The 13,292-nt window shown below is 47.4% G+C and overlaps 1 protein-coding gene across 2 annotated transcripts in view; it reads left to right on the top strand.

Annotated features, from left to right (window-relative positions):
- The window catches only part of LOC311150169 (membrane-associated guanylate kinase, WW and PDZ domain-containing protein 3-like), a 192,940-nt gene that overhangs the window by 153,077 nt on the left and 26,571 nt on the right, over positions 1-13,292 (top strand). For both annotated transcript variants that reach the window (XM_084187489.1, XM_084187490.1), the window contains exons 4-7: positions 4,408-4,620; positions 9,653-9,830; positions 11,429-11,508; positions 12,497-12,554. In XM_084187489.1, coding sequence (XP_084043615.1) covers positions 4,408-4,620; positions 9,653-9,830; positions 11,429-11,508; positions 12,497-12,554 — 529 coding nt within the window. The remainder of the gene's footprint in view (positions 1-4,407; positions 4,621-9,652; positions 9,831-11,428; positions 11,509-12,496; positions 12,555-13,292) is intronic.

Below are 13,292 nucleotides of genomic sequence, written 5' to 3'. Positions count from 1 at the left end.
GTCACACTCCAAACTCCACTATGGCCAAGACCAAAGAGCTGTCAAAGGACACCAGAAACAAAATTGTAGACCTGCACCAGGCTGGGAAGACTGAATCTGCAATAGGTAAGCAGCTTGGTTTGAAGAAATCAACTGTGGGAGCAATTGTTAGGAAATGGAAGACATACAAGACCACTGATAATCTCCCTCGATCTGGGGCTCCACGCAAGATCTCACCCCGTGGGGTCAAAATGATCACAAGAACGGTGAGCAAAAATCCCAGAACCACACGGGGGGACCTAGTGAATGACCTGCAGAGAGCTGGGACCAAAGTAACAAAGCCTACCATCAGTAACACACTACGCCGCCAGGGACTCAAATCCTGCAGTGCCAGACGTGTCCCCCTGCTTAAGCCAGTACATGTCCAGGGGCCATGTATCGTGAGATTTTGAGTGAAAACCTCCTTCCATCAGCAAGGGCATTGAAGATGAAACGTGGCTGGGTCTTTCAGCATGACAATGATCCCAAACACACCGCCCGGGCAACAAAGGAGTGGCTTCGTAAGAAGCATTTCAAGGTCCTGGAGTGGCCTAGCCAGTCTCCAGATCTCAACCCCATAGAAAATCTTTGGAGGGAGTTGAAAGTCCGTGTTGCCCAGCGACAGCCCCAAAACATCACTGCTCTAGAGGAGATCTGCATGGAGGAATGGGCCAAAATACCAGCAACAGTGTGTGAAAATCTTGTGAAGACTTACAGAAAACGTTTGACCTGTGTCATTGCCAACAAAGGGTATACAACAAAGTATTGAGAAACTTTTGTTATTGACCAAATACTTATTTTCCACCATAATTTGCAAATAAATTCATTAAAAATCCTACAATGTGATTTTCTGGATTTTTTTTTCTTCATTTTGTCTGTCATAGTTGACGTGTACCTATGATGAAAATCTCTCATCTTTTTAAGTGGGAGAACTTGCACAATTGGTGGCTGACTAAATACTTTTTTCCCCCACTGTATGTGACATATCCCACATATTCCCTTCAGATTAATGGTGATGAATAATGTAACAAATCTCTGTTCCCCCTTCCTCTCTTCCTTTCCCATCTCTCTGTTCCCCCTTCCTCTCTTCCTATCCCCTCTCTCTGTTCCCCCTTCCTCTCTTCCTATCCCCTCTCTGTTCCCCTTCCTCTCTTCCTATCCCCTCTCTCTGGTCCCCCTTCCTCTCTTCCTATCCCCTCTCTCTGTTCCCCCTTCCTCTCTTCCTATCCCCTCTCTCTGTTCCCCCTTCCTCTCTTCCTATCCCCTCTCTCTGTTCCCCCTTCCTCTCTTCCTATCCCATCTCTCTGTTCCCCCTTCCTATCTTCATATCCCCTCTCTCTGTTCCCCCTTCCTCTCTTCCTATCCCCTCTCTCTGTTCCCCCTTCCTCTCTTCCTATCCCCTCTCTCTGTTCCCCCTTCCTCTCTTCCTATCCCCTCTCTCTGTTCCCCCTTCCTCTCTTCCTATCCCCTCTCTTTGTTCCCCTTCTCCCCCCCCCCCCCCTTCCTAGGAGAGCTGTGTTTATGAGCTATTAATCACGCACCACTGGGCCTGAGAGATCCCCTCTCTCTGTTCCCCCTTCCTCTCTTCCTATCCCCTCTCTCTGTTCCCCCCTCCTCTCTTCCTATCCCCCCTCTCTGTTGCCCCTTCCTCTCTTCCTATCCCCTCTCTCTGTTCCCCTTCCTCTCTTCCTATCCCCTCTGTCTGTTCCCCCTTCCTCTCTTCCTATCCCCTCTCTCTGTTCCCCCTTCCTCTCTTCCTATCCCCTCTCTCTGTTCCCCCTTCCTATCTTCATATCCCCTCTCTCTGTTCCCCCTTCCTCTCTTCCTATCCCCTCTCTCTGTTCCCCCTTCCTCTCTTCCTATCCCCTCTCTCTGTTCCCCCTTCCTCTCTTCCTATCCCCTCTCTCTGTTCCCCCTTCCTCTCTTCCTATTCCCTCTCTCTGTTCCCCTTCTCCCCCCCCCCCCCTTCCTAGGAGAGCTGTGTTTATGAGCTATTAATCACGCACCACTGGGCCTGAGAGATCCCCTCTCTCTGTTCCCCCTTCCTCTCTTCCTATCCCCTCTCTCTGTTCCCCCCTCCTCTCTTCCTATCCCCCCTCTCTGTTGCCCCTTCCTCTCTTCCTATCCCCTCTCTCTGTTCCCCTTCCTCTCTTCCTATCCCCTCTGTCTGTTCCCCCTTCCTCTCTTCCTATCCCCTCTCTCTGTTCCCCCTTCCTCTCTTCCTATCCCCTCTCTCTGTTCCCCCTTCCTCTCTTCCTATCCCCTCTCTCTGTTCCCCCTTCCTCTCTTCCTATCCCCTCTCTCTGTTCCCCCTTCCTCTCTTCCTATTCCCTCTCTCTGTTCCCCTTCTTCTCCCCCCCCCCTTCCTAGGAGAGCTGTGTTTATGAGCTATTAATCACGCACCACTGGGCCTGAGAGATGGAGGGAGGCAAGGGGAGAGAGAGAGGGGTGGGGGATAGAGAGAGACTAAAGGAGAGAGAGTGGTGGGGAGGGAGGGAGTGATGGAGATGGAGAGAGAGCGAGTGAGCAAGGAAGTAGGAGGAGAGAGAGGGAGATGACTGGGCTGTGTTGTGACAGGTCTGGATTAAAGAAAGCCTCCTATCTTTCATCTTCATCGTGCTCACCGTGCTGAGGCATAATGAAGCTGTCTTTTGACAAATGCTAATTGATCGGCCGCGTGTCGGCAGTGGGAGAGGGGAGATAGAGGGAGAGGGGGATTGCAGCGGGATGGATGGGTTGGGTGTCTGTGTTTAAGGAAAAGGTGTGGTGATCCCTTTGTTTCTCAGCATAGTGCTGCTGGGGTTGGTGTGTCATCCGATAGCTAATAAACCTTTTCACAGTGTTGCCAGCAGGGGCTCCATTAGGGGCTGTTGGCTGTATCTCCAGGCTCATGGAACAGTGCAGAGAGGAGAGATATAGGGAGAGAAGGTCTGAGTCACACAGATGGTAAGACGACTCCTGCCTCCCCTCTCAGAGCCTCTACTCCCTGTCACAGACAGACAGATTAAGACTGACAAATAATCAAGTTGCGTAAAGTATTGTATTACTTGGCAGTGGCTGTGCCATTACTCTACACAAATGAGTTGATTGAGATAAACTTACTGTATTATGTACAGCAAAACTATAAGGTTGTATAGAGTTGAGAGGGTAACTAATGAGTTTTAATTCACAAACCACCTCTAGGCTTTCTCTCCCATTCTTTAAATAAGCTAATACAGGGTGTAATTAATTCAAATTAGGCTTTCCAATTATGAATAAATTAAATGACGAGCCAAGAGTCTCTGTCTAAAAACAATGTGGATGTTTCGGTTTGACATCCAACCCTATACTAATGGTGCCATGTTCCAAATTAATGTTAGTAATGTCTGTTAATAACTTAATAATGATAATTATTTAGCATAATTACCTCTTTAATTTGGCTGTGGAGGTCTGGTCTAGGGATGTTTCATAACAAATACTACAGTATAGTCATTAACCATTGAGCGTAGTCATGAATTCCCATGAGATGAGATGAGACTAACCCTCAGTGCTGTAGACTGACTAATATGCCTGTCAGCTCAGCTGATAGACCGCTGAAGCTTTGAGAGATGTTTCTCCACATGTAATAACTCTCTATGGTACATTTTAGCTGTAACTCACCACTCCTAGATAGCCTGAGAAACTCCAGTGCTTTTAAACTACAGGATTTAGTGTTGCCGTCTACTGGAGTACTGGCTTCCCAGGGAGCTGAGGGAAGAGAGGGAACAGCAAAATGAATCAATATTTATATACCCTCCTGACTTGCTGTTTTTCCTCCTTCCTCTCTTTCTTTATATTATTCTGTCTGGTTAGCTGTAAGTAGGAAGTTGGAAGAAATAAAGAAATTGGGTTAACTTTCCTACGGTAGGAGATGGGGTGTAAAAAAATAGTTTTCCTCTCCTCACGGAGCGATTCATGCTGTTTTGGCCCCGGGTGCCACAGCACACGACAATAAAACACAGCCAATAGAGCCAAGAAGCACCTCGCTCGGATCTGTCCTGGATAAAGGCTACTGCCACAGGGCTCTGGGGAGCACAGTACAGCCCAGCACTGCAGTAAATATGACTATAAGAAGAGAGCGAGAGAGATAGTGAGGGAGAGAATGGGACAGAAAGAGAGGGGCTGCATAATGTACAGTGGGGAATCCATTTCCCTTTTCAGTGTTGACATGCTGAGTATAAACTGTGTGTGGTTGCACCTGACATATTTTTTGTTTAATTGTCTTGTTTTTATTGTATTGATTAGACAATTATTGTTTCCCACAAGCTTATTTCCCGTTGGGGATTAATAAATTATCATCATCTAATCTCGTCTACCAGGTAACTACCACTGACTGTTTCTGTTGACACTGCTGTGTGTGTTCTCTACCAGGGAACTACTACGGGACGCCCAAGCCCCCAGCGGAGCCCAGCCCGGTGCAGCCTGACCTGGTAGATCAGGTGCTGTTTGATGAGGAGTTTGATTCGGAGGTCCAGAGGAAACGCACCACCTCCGTCAGCAAGATGGACAGGAAGGACAGAGCAGCCCCCGAGGAGGAGGACGAGGAGGAGAGAGAGAGGTCTCCAATGGTCAACGGACTCACAGGTGAGATGTCCATGCTGTCCTGCGACAACATGTTCCCTGCTCCTTGCAACATGTTCCCATCCTCTCCCATAAACTGCCTCAAACTGATGATCAACAACCTTGATATTGTATAAAACACAACTAATCACAATTCAACCAATGGCGACACCACAGGGAGCCATGTTTGCTTGTACATTCAGTCTATTTCACTTTGTCGGAGATCGATTTGTTCTGGCTCAACAATAGCTGACCACGCTGCCCAAAATGAGAGGAAGAGGGATGGGAAAGGGCTTATTTCTCCTTCACACTCATTCCCTCCACCCTTCACACTCATTCCCTCCACCCTTCACACTCATTACCTCTTTCCCCAGAATAGGACACCCCAGGATTATCTGTTCCTTACAGAAGGTCACTTCTAAACGCTACAAAGTGAAGTAGTGGTATGCCTTTCCATCTAGCTAGATCAATAATGTAGAAATCCCTGGTTAAAGGGATACAGTTTGTCCTTGTTGTGTTTCCCTCAAAGATAGTATCCTCTCATTTCTTTTGTTTTTTTATTTATTTCACCTTTATTTAACCAGGTAAGCCAGTTGAGAACAAGTTCTCATTTACAACTGCGACCTGGCCAAGATAAATCAAAGCAGTGCGATTAAAAAAAAACAACATCACAGAGTTACATATGGAATAAACAAAACGTACAGTCAATAACACAATAGAAAAGCTATATACAGTGTGTGCAAATGTAGTAAGTTATGGAGGTAAGGCAATAAATAGGCCATAGTGCAAAATAATTACAATTTAGTATTAACACTGGCGTGATAGATGTGCAGAAGATGATGTTGCCAATAGAGATACTTGGGTGCAAATGAGCAAAATAAATAACAATATGGGGATGAGGTAGTTGGGTGGGCTAATTACAGATGGGCTGTGTACATGTGCAGTGATCGGTAAGCTGCTCTGACAACTGATGCTTAAAGTTAGTGAGGGAGATAAGAGTCTCCAGCTTCAGAGATTTTTGCAGTTCGTTCCAGTCATTTGCAGCAGAGAACTGGAAGGAATGGCGGCCAAAGGAGGTGTTGGCTTTGGGGATGACCAGTGAGAGATACCTGCTGGAACGCATACTACGGGTGGGTGTTGCTATGGTGACCAATGATCGAAGATAAGGCAGGGATTTGCCTAGAAGTGATTTATGGATGACCTGGAGCCAGTGGGTTTGGCGACGAATATGTAGTGAGGGCCAGCCAACGAGAGCGTACAGGTCACAATGGTGGGTAGTATATGGAGCTTTGGTGACAAAACGGATGGCACTGTGATAGACTACATCCAATTTGCTGAGTAGAGTGTTGGAAGCTATTTTGTAAATGACATCGCCGATGTCAAGGATCGGAAGGATAGTCAGTTTTACGAGGGCATGTTCTGAACTGTAAACAAATTCAGAAACAAAGTGCCAACATTGATCAAACTAGTAGTGATGGGGGAGAGGACCTGTTCCATCTCCATTCCTGGAGCAGCATCTGGCCGTGTCCCATTTGCCATCCAGGCTCCCCCGGTAGTGTCTCTCCTCTCCTCTGGGCTTGGGGTCCTTCCAGCTGGCTCCTGCTCCCACAGCACAGCTATCCCCTGTTTGGTTTGGAAAGCCCTGCCTAGCTTCTGACCATAGCCCTGTGTCCTCTCTCTGGCTCACCCTGGCCCCGTCCGAAGGGCACTCCCCCACTTCAAGTCTGAATGGTGCCAATGACAGAGGGAGAGGACAATGTAGCCCTCTCATCCATTCGACGGTCAGTCTGTCTGGTGCCATGGACCTTAGGGTCCTGCCTGCAGCTGGGCACCTGGGCCGTCCTCGCTCTGCCTGATTAAAATGTCTCAGTTGTGATCAGGCATATCAGAGGGGCCTTGGGCAGGCCCTGAGGGCTGGGTGGCTAAACACAGTTCTGAATACAGTTAGTCGCTGAGGACTTTTTGTGAATGCATAATAATAATAATAAAATATATGCCATTAAACTGACACTTTTTCCAAAGTGACTTAGTCATGCATGCGTACGTTTTTGGTATGGGTGGCCCCAGAAGGAATCGAACCCACGACCTTCGTGTTGCAAGTGCCATGGGAAAAGCGACTGAAGCACAAGTCTAAGAACAGTTAGACAGGTCAGGGACTCTACAGAAAGAAAGCCACATGAGTGTGGCGTGCAGGCCTGAGCTGTTCCATTGCACACAATCTCTACGGCCTTGGGCACACACAACAATGGGTCAATGTGTGGGATGAAGAGAACACTCAATGTCTTTCCTCCGTGGTTTATTTTGTTAATGAAGAGACACCCTCAGCTCTACCTTTACTTATGTAGTGCATAATACCCAAGTCAACTATCTATCCCTGGTTCTTCAGCCTCCTGATTGAATGGATGCTTTTCATAATGGCTTTGTTTGGATGATGTAGATTCAGGCATTCAGTCATTTAGCAAAAGGGTGCAAGACATATTGCACAATCATCTTGAAGCCAGGCTTGTAGATAGAGTAGTCAAGGCTGTTTTGATAAAGGCTTGACTGTTCAATGACTGACGTGATGTTCATATGACATTGAGAATACATACTCATCACTGCATGGTCTGCCCGCGCACACACCAGAAAGGTTCATATTACTCACCTCTGTGTAGGAGGGTGATAGATCTACAGTGAGGGGAAAAAAGTATTTGATCCCCTGCTGAATTTGAATGTTTGCCCACTGACAAAGACGTGATCAGTCTATAATTTTAATGGTAGGTTTATTTGAACAGTGAGAGACAGAATAACAACAAAATAATCCAGAAAAACACATTTTTTAAATTGATTTGCATTTTAATGAGGGAAATAAGTATTTGACCCCTCTGCAAAACATGACTTAGTAATTGGTGGCAAAACCCTTGTTGGCAATCACAGAGGTCAGACGTTTCTTGTAGTTGGCCACCAGGTTTGCACACATCTCAGAAGGGATTTTGTCCCACTCCTCTTTGCAGATCTTCTCCAAGTCATTAAGGTTTTGAGGCTGACGTCTGGCAACTCGAACCTTCAGCTCCCTCCACAGATTTTCTATGGGATTAAGGTCTGGAGACTGGCTAGGCCACTCCAGGACCTTAATGTTCCTCTTCTTGAGCCACTCCTTTGTTGCCTTGGCCGTGTGTTTTGGGTCATTGTCATGCTGTAATACCCATCCACGACCCATTTTCAATGCCCTGGCTGAGGGAAGGAGGTTCTCACCCAAGATTTGACGGTACATGGCCCCGTCCATCGTCCCTTTGATGCGGTGATGTTGTCCTGTCCCCTTAGCAGAAAAACACCCCCAAAGCATAATGTTTCCACCTCCATGTTTGACGGTGGGGATGGTGTTCTTGGGGTCATAGGCAGCATTCCTCCTCCTCCAAACACGGCGAGTTGAGTTGATGCCAAAGAGCTCGATTTTGGTCTCATCTGACCACAACACTTTTACCCAGTTCTCCTCTGAATCATTCAGATGTTCATTGGCAAACTTCAGACAGGCCTGTATATGTGCTTTCTTGAGCAGGGGGACCTTGCGGGCACTGCAGGATTTCAGTCCTTCACGGCGTAGTGTGTTACCAATTGTTTTCTTGGTGACTATGGTCCCAGTTGCCTTGAGATCATTGACAAGATCCTCCTGTGTAGTTCTGGGCTGATTCCTCACCGTTCTCATGATCATTGTAACTCCACGAGGTGAGATCTTGCATGAAGCCCCAGGCCGAGGGAGATTGACAGTTATTTTGTGTTTCTTCCATTTGCGAATAATCGCACCAACTGTTGTCACCTTCTCACCAAGCTGCTTGGCGATGGTCTTGTAGCCCATTCCAGCCTTGTGTAGGTCTACAATCTTGTCCCTGACATCCTTGGAGAGCTCTTTGGTCTTGGCCATGGTGGAGAGTTTGGAATCTGATTGATTGATTGCTTCTGTGTACAGGTGTCTTTTATACAGGTAACAAGCTGAGATTAGGAGCACTCCCTTTAAGAGTGTGCTCCTAATCTCAGCTCGTTACCTGTATAAAAGACACCTGGGAGCCAGAAATCTTTCTGATTGAGAGGGGGTCAAATACTTATTTCCCTCATTAAAATGCAAATCAATTTATAAAATTTGACATGCGTTTTTCTGGATTTTGTTGTTGTTATTCTGTCTCTCACTGTTCATATAAACCTACCATTAAAATTATAGATTGATCAATTCTTTGTCAGTGGGCAAACGTACAAAATAAGCAGGGGATCAAATACTTTTTCCCTCACTGTATGTGCATTTTTCTGTTGACATTACAAAGGATGCCTCCAACATGAAGAGGTCCTTCTCTTTATATGTAAATATGTCAAGCACTCTACTACTGACAGTAGCTCCTTGCATTCATCTTTATGTGTGTTGTTTTCTGCCTCCATTCAGATCAGGAAAACAGGTCTCACCGTTGAATACAGTAATGAGTTAGGTCAGAGGCATGCAAATACAAACCTGCAGATAAGAGCACACGCACACACTGAAACACACACACACAGGGCTGGGCTGTGTGATGCTAATAGGGTCTCTGAGCTAGGTAGGGCTGAAGCGTAGTGTTGGTCAGCTCTTCCCCTTGCTGCCCGCTAGCCGCTTGCTCTCTACAACATCACTGTGGCACACTTGCTGCGCTTCCGTCTCGCTCGCCCTGTCGCTCTCGCTCTCTCTGGCCCCCTTCTCTCTGCCTCTCTCTCTTTGTATCTCTCTCTCTCTCTACCCTCTCTGCCTCTCTCTCTCTCTCTCTCTCTCTCTCTCTCTCTCTCTCTCTCTCTACCTCTTTCTCTCTCTCTGTGTCCCCCTCCCTTTCTCTACCCCCCTCTCTCTCTGCCCTCTCTCTCCCTCCCCTCTCCTGTGCTGTGTGTAACAGTCTAGAGCCCACAGTCTGTCTGTCCAGGGCAGCAGCACGGCAGTAGTAGAAGCAGGGAGAAATGCAGGGAGCTCACAGGGCTCTCCATGCTGCCTCCATACGCTCACCACCCTTCTCTCTCCACTTTTCCCTCCCCCTGTCCCTCTCACCCTCCGTGGCCACCCCCACAGAGCACAAGGACAAGGCTGGACAGGAGTGGAGGAAGACTGTACCCAGCTATAACCAGTCCAGTAGTGGAGCCATGGACTTCAGGACTTGGAACACCTTACCACACGACGAGAGCCAGGAGCCCCTGCCTAAGACCTGGGAGATGGCCTACACCGAGACGGGCATGGTCTACTTCATAGAGTAAGTACTGGTCTTCTGGTTCTCTACTCTACTCCAGTACAGTGCCAGGGTGGTGTTGGTGATGCTGGAAGTAGAGGTCGTTTCGAAAGAGAGCATGGTGATTTGTTTGTACAGAGAATAGTTTCTGTGTTACTTGTAGATCCAGTGTCCTACTTCTTTCTCTGCGGCTCAGACAGTACAGCATTTGGAAAAGTAAACAATAGTATTATTGTTATTGTAATTATGGTATAGGATTTGTGAAATTATTCATTATATTAACCTATCTGGTGTCTAGAATACAGGTGTGTTGTTTTCCTGTATTTGATGTGGTGGTGCTGGGCTTGGGCTTAAAGCTTTGGCCCTCTCCCCCTCCCTCCGTTGTTTACCAGTCTGTTCTGTTTGTGTGGCTCACACAGCATACAGAAGTCAGAGCCAGGTGCTGTACCCTGCCCTAAAATCAATAGCTTATTCTCTCTGAGCAAGAGAAACAGGAGAAACAATTGGACAAATGGAACGCTCCCAGAGGCCTGCTCTCTCTGCTCTCTGCTTTCTGCAAGACGTCTGCATCTTCTCTCTGTTCTACCTCTCTCTCTTTTCTCCTCTCCCTTCTTCCATCCCTCCTTCCATCCCTCCCTCAGAGGGCCTGTCTGCCTCTGCTCTGTCTGACTACCTCTCTCTCCCTCATCTCTCCTTCCATCCCTTCTCTCTCCTTCCTCCATCCATCTCTCTCTCCCTCAGAGGGCCTGTCTGCCTCTGCTCTATCTGACTACCTCTCTCTCCCTCATCTCTCCTTCCATCCCTTCTCTCTCCTTCCTCCATCCCTCTCTCTCTCCCTCATCTCTCCTTCCATCCCTTCTCTGTCCTTCCTCCATCCCTCTCTCTCTCCCTCATCTCTCCTTCCATCCCTTCTCTCTCCTTCCTCCATCCCTCTCTCTCTCCCTCATCTCTCCTTCCATCCCTTCTCTCTCCTTCCTCCATCCCTCTTTCTCTCCCTCATCTCTCCTTCCATCCCTTCTCTCTCCTTCCTCCATCCCTCTCTCTCTCCCTCATCTCGCCTTCCATCCCTTCTCTCTCCTTCCTCCATCCCTCTCTCTCTCCCTCATCTCTCCTTCCATCCCTTCTCTCTCCTTCCTCCATCCCTCTCTCTCTCCCTCCTCCATCCCTCTCTCTCTCCCTCCTCCATCCCTCTCTCTCTCCCTCATCTCTCCTTCCATCCCTCTCTCTCTCCCTCCTCCATCCCTCTCTCTCTCCCTCATCTCTCCTTCCATCCCTTCTCTCTCCTTCCTCCATCCCTCTCTCTCCCTCAGATGACCTGTCTTCCTCTGTTCTGTGCTGACTACCTCTCCGTCCATACCTCCCTCCATTCCTCCCTCAAAGGTTCCTTTTGTTCCAATTTCAAAGGCTCCCTTAAAGAGTCACTTGATTCCAAAATAATGACATAGGTTTGTGATTTTGAAGGGGCCTTTAGTTTGATTTGTTTGTTTGGGGTTTGGCAGAATGGTTAGGGAGCACAAGGGGACAGTGGTTTCCAAACACTGGCTGGTGAATATCTATACTTTACCTTGTTGTTGTGGTGCTTTTTGTTCAGCGTGTAAAGTTGTGCCTCTCTGTCTCCACAGTCACAACACCAAGACCACTACCTGGCTGGACCCCAGGCTGGCCAAGAAGGCCAAGCCCCCAGAGAAGTGTGAGGATGGAGGTGAGAATCACACACACATGTTCTTCTATCCTTTTGATGACCTAAAATATATTTCCTTTAAAAATGCTATTTTCCCTAACCCCTAAACTTAACCTTAACCCCTAAACCTAACCCTAAATCTAACTCCTAACCCTAATTATAACCATCATTGTAACCCTAAACCTAACCTCTAAGTTTAAAATAGCCTTTGTCCTCATGGGGACGTTGGAAATGTCAGCACGAGGGAGAATTTTCCTTGTTTTACTGTTCTTGTGGGGAACATTTCAGGTCCCCACGAGGACAGAAGAACAACACCACACACACACTCGTTCTCACATACAGACGGTGTAGGGTTCTTGCAGCAAGGTTTCACTCACATGCACTCATACACCCTCCCTACACACACACACTACTGTCCATAGTCTGAATGCACCCCATTAGACAGAACTATGAGTGGGAATCATGTATGCCACTGAAGGCTGTGACATGTAGACAGACAGACAGTACTGTAAACAGCTAAACATGGCCCAGCGGGCCCCAGCGATGTGGTGACACTACATTACCCAGCCTGCCCCCTGTCCCCTAATGGCTTGTGGGAGACCTGCAGAGAGCTCATCATCACTGTATCTCCAAAAAGGCAATTCCACAGTCCCCTCTTGCGTGAAGCACTCTTTTCCCCTGCATGTGTTCGTCACAGGACAGCACACACTCCAGATTCCACTCACACACCGCTGGGAGAAGACAAGCCATTATTTTACAGGATTGCCATAACAGCTACACATTTCCTTACTTCCTATCTCGCTGTCTCGCTCTCTCTCTCCCTCCCAAACACCCGGTGACAAATAAGGCAGCCCTCTCAGTAGTTGGTGTGTATAAACCCTGGATCCCTAGTTCCTTGCAGTGAGTTGTCATTCAGACCTGTGTGGTTCATTGTGTGGGTAGACTGTGTATCAATTGTTCCAGAGCAGCACATTGATTTGCATCTTCCGCTTCTGTCTCTTGCCTGCAGAGCTTCCGTATGGCTGGGAGAAGATTGAGGATCCACAGTATGGAACCTACTACGTTGAGTGAGTATACAGTACCAGTCAAAAGTTTGGACACACCTTCAAGGGTTTTTCTTTATTTTTACTATTTTCTATTTTTGTAGAATAACTATGAAATAATACATATGGAATCATGTAGTAACCCAAAAAGTGTTAAACAAATAAAAATATATTTTAGATTTTAGATTCTTCAAATAGCCACCCTTTGCCTTGATGACTGCTTTGCACACTCTTGGCATTCTCTCAACCAGCTTCACCTGGAATGCTTTTCCAACAGTCTTGAAGGAGTTCCCACATCTGCTGAGCACTTGTTGGCTGCTTTTCCTTCACTCTGCGGTCCAACTCATCCCAAACCATCTCAATTGGGTTGAGATCAGGTGATTGTGGAGGACAGGTTATCTGATGCAGCACTCCATCACTCTACTTCTTGGTCAAATAGCCCTTACACAGCCTGACGGTGTGTGTTGGGTCATTGTCCTGTTGAAAAACAAATGATAGTCCCACTAAGCGCAAACCAGATGGGATGGCGTATCGCTGCAGAATGCTGTGGTAGAATGCCTTGAATTCTAAATAAATCATTGATAGTGTCACCAGCAAAGCACCATCACACCTCCTACTCCATGCTTCACGGTGGGAATCACACATGCAGAGATCATCCGTTCACCTACTCGGCGTCTCACAAAGACACGGCGGTTAGAACCAAAAATCTCAAATTTGGACTCATCAGACCAAAGGACAGATTTCCACCAGTCTGATGTCCAT

This window comes from Coregonus lavaretus (assembly GCF_964263955.1).
Source record: "Coregonus lavaretus genome assembly, chromosome: 22".
Classification (NCBI taxonomy): Eukaryota; Metazoa; Chordata; class Actinopteri; order Salmoniformes; family Salmonidae; genus Coregonus; species Coregonus lavaretus.
Note: the sequence above shows the minus strand (reverse complement) of the source record. Positions and strands in the feature narration are given on the sequence as shown.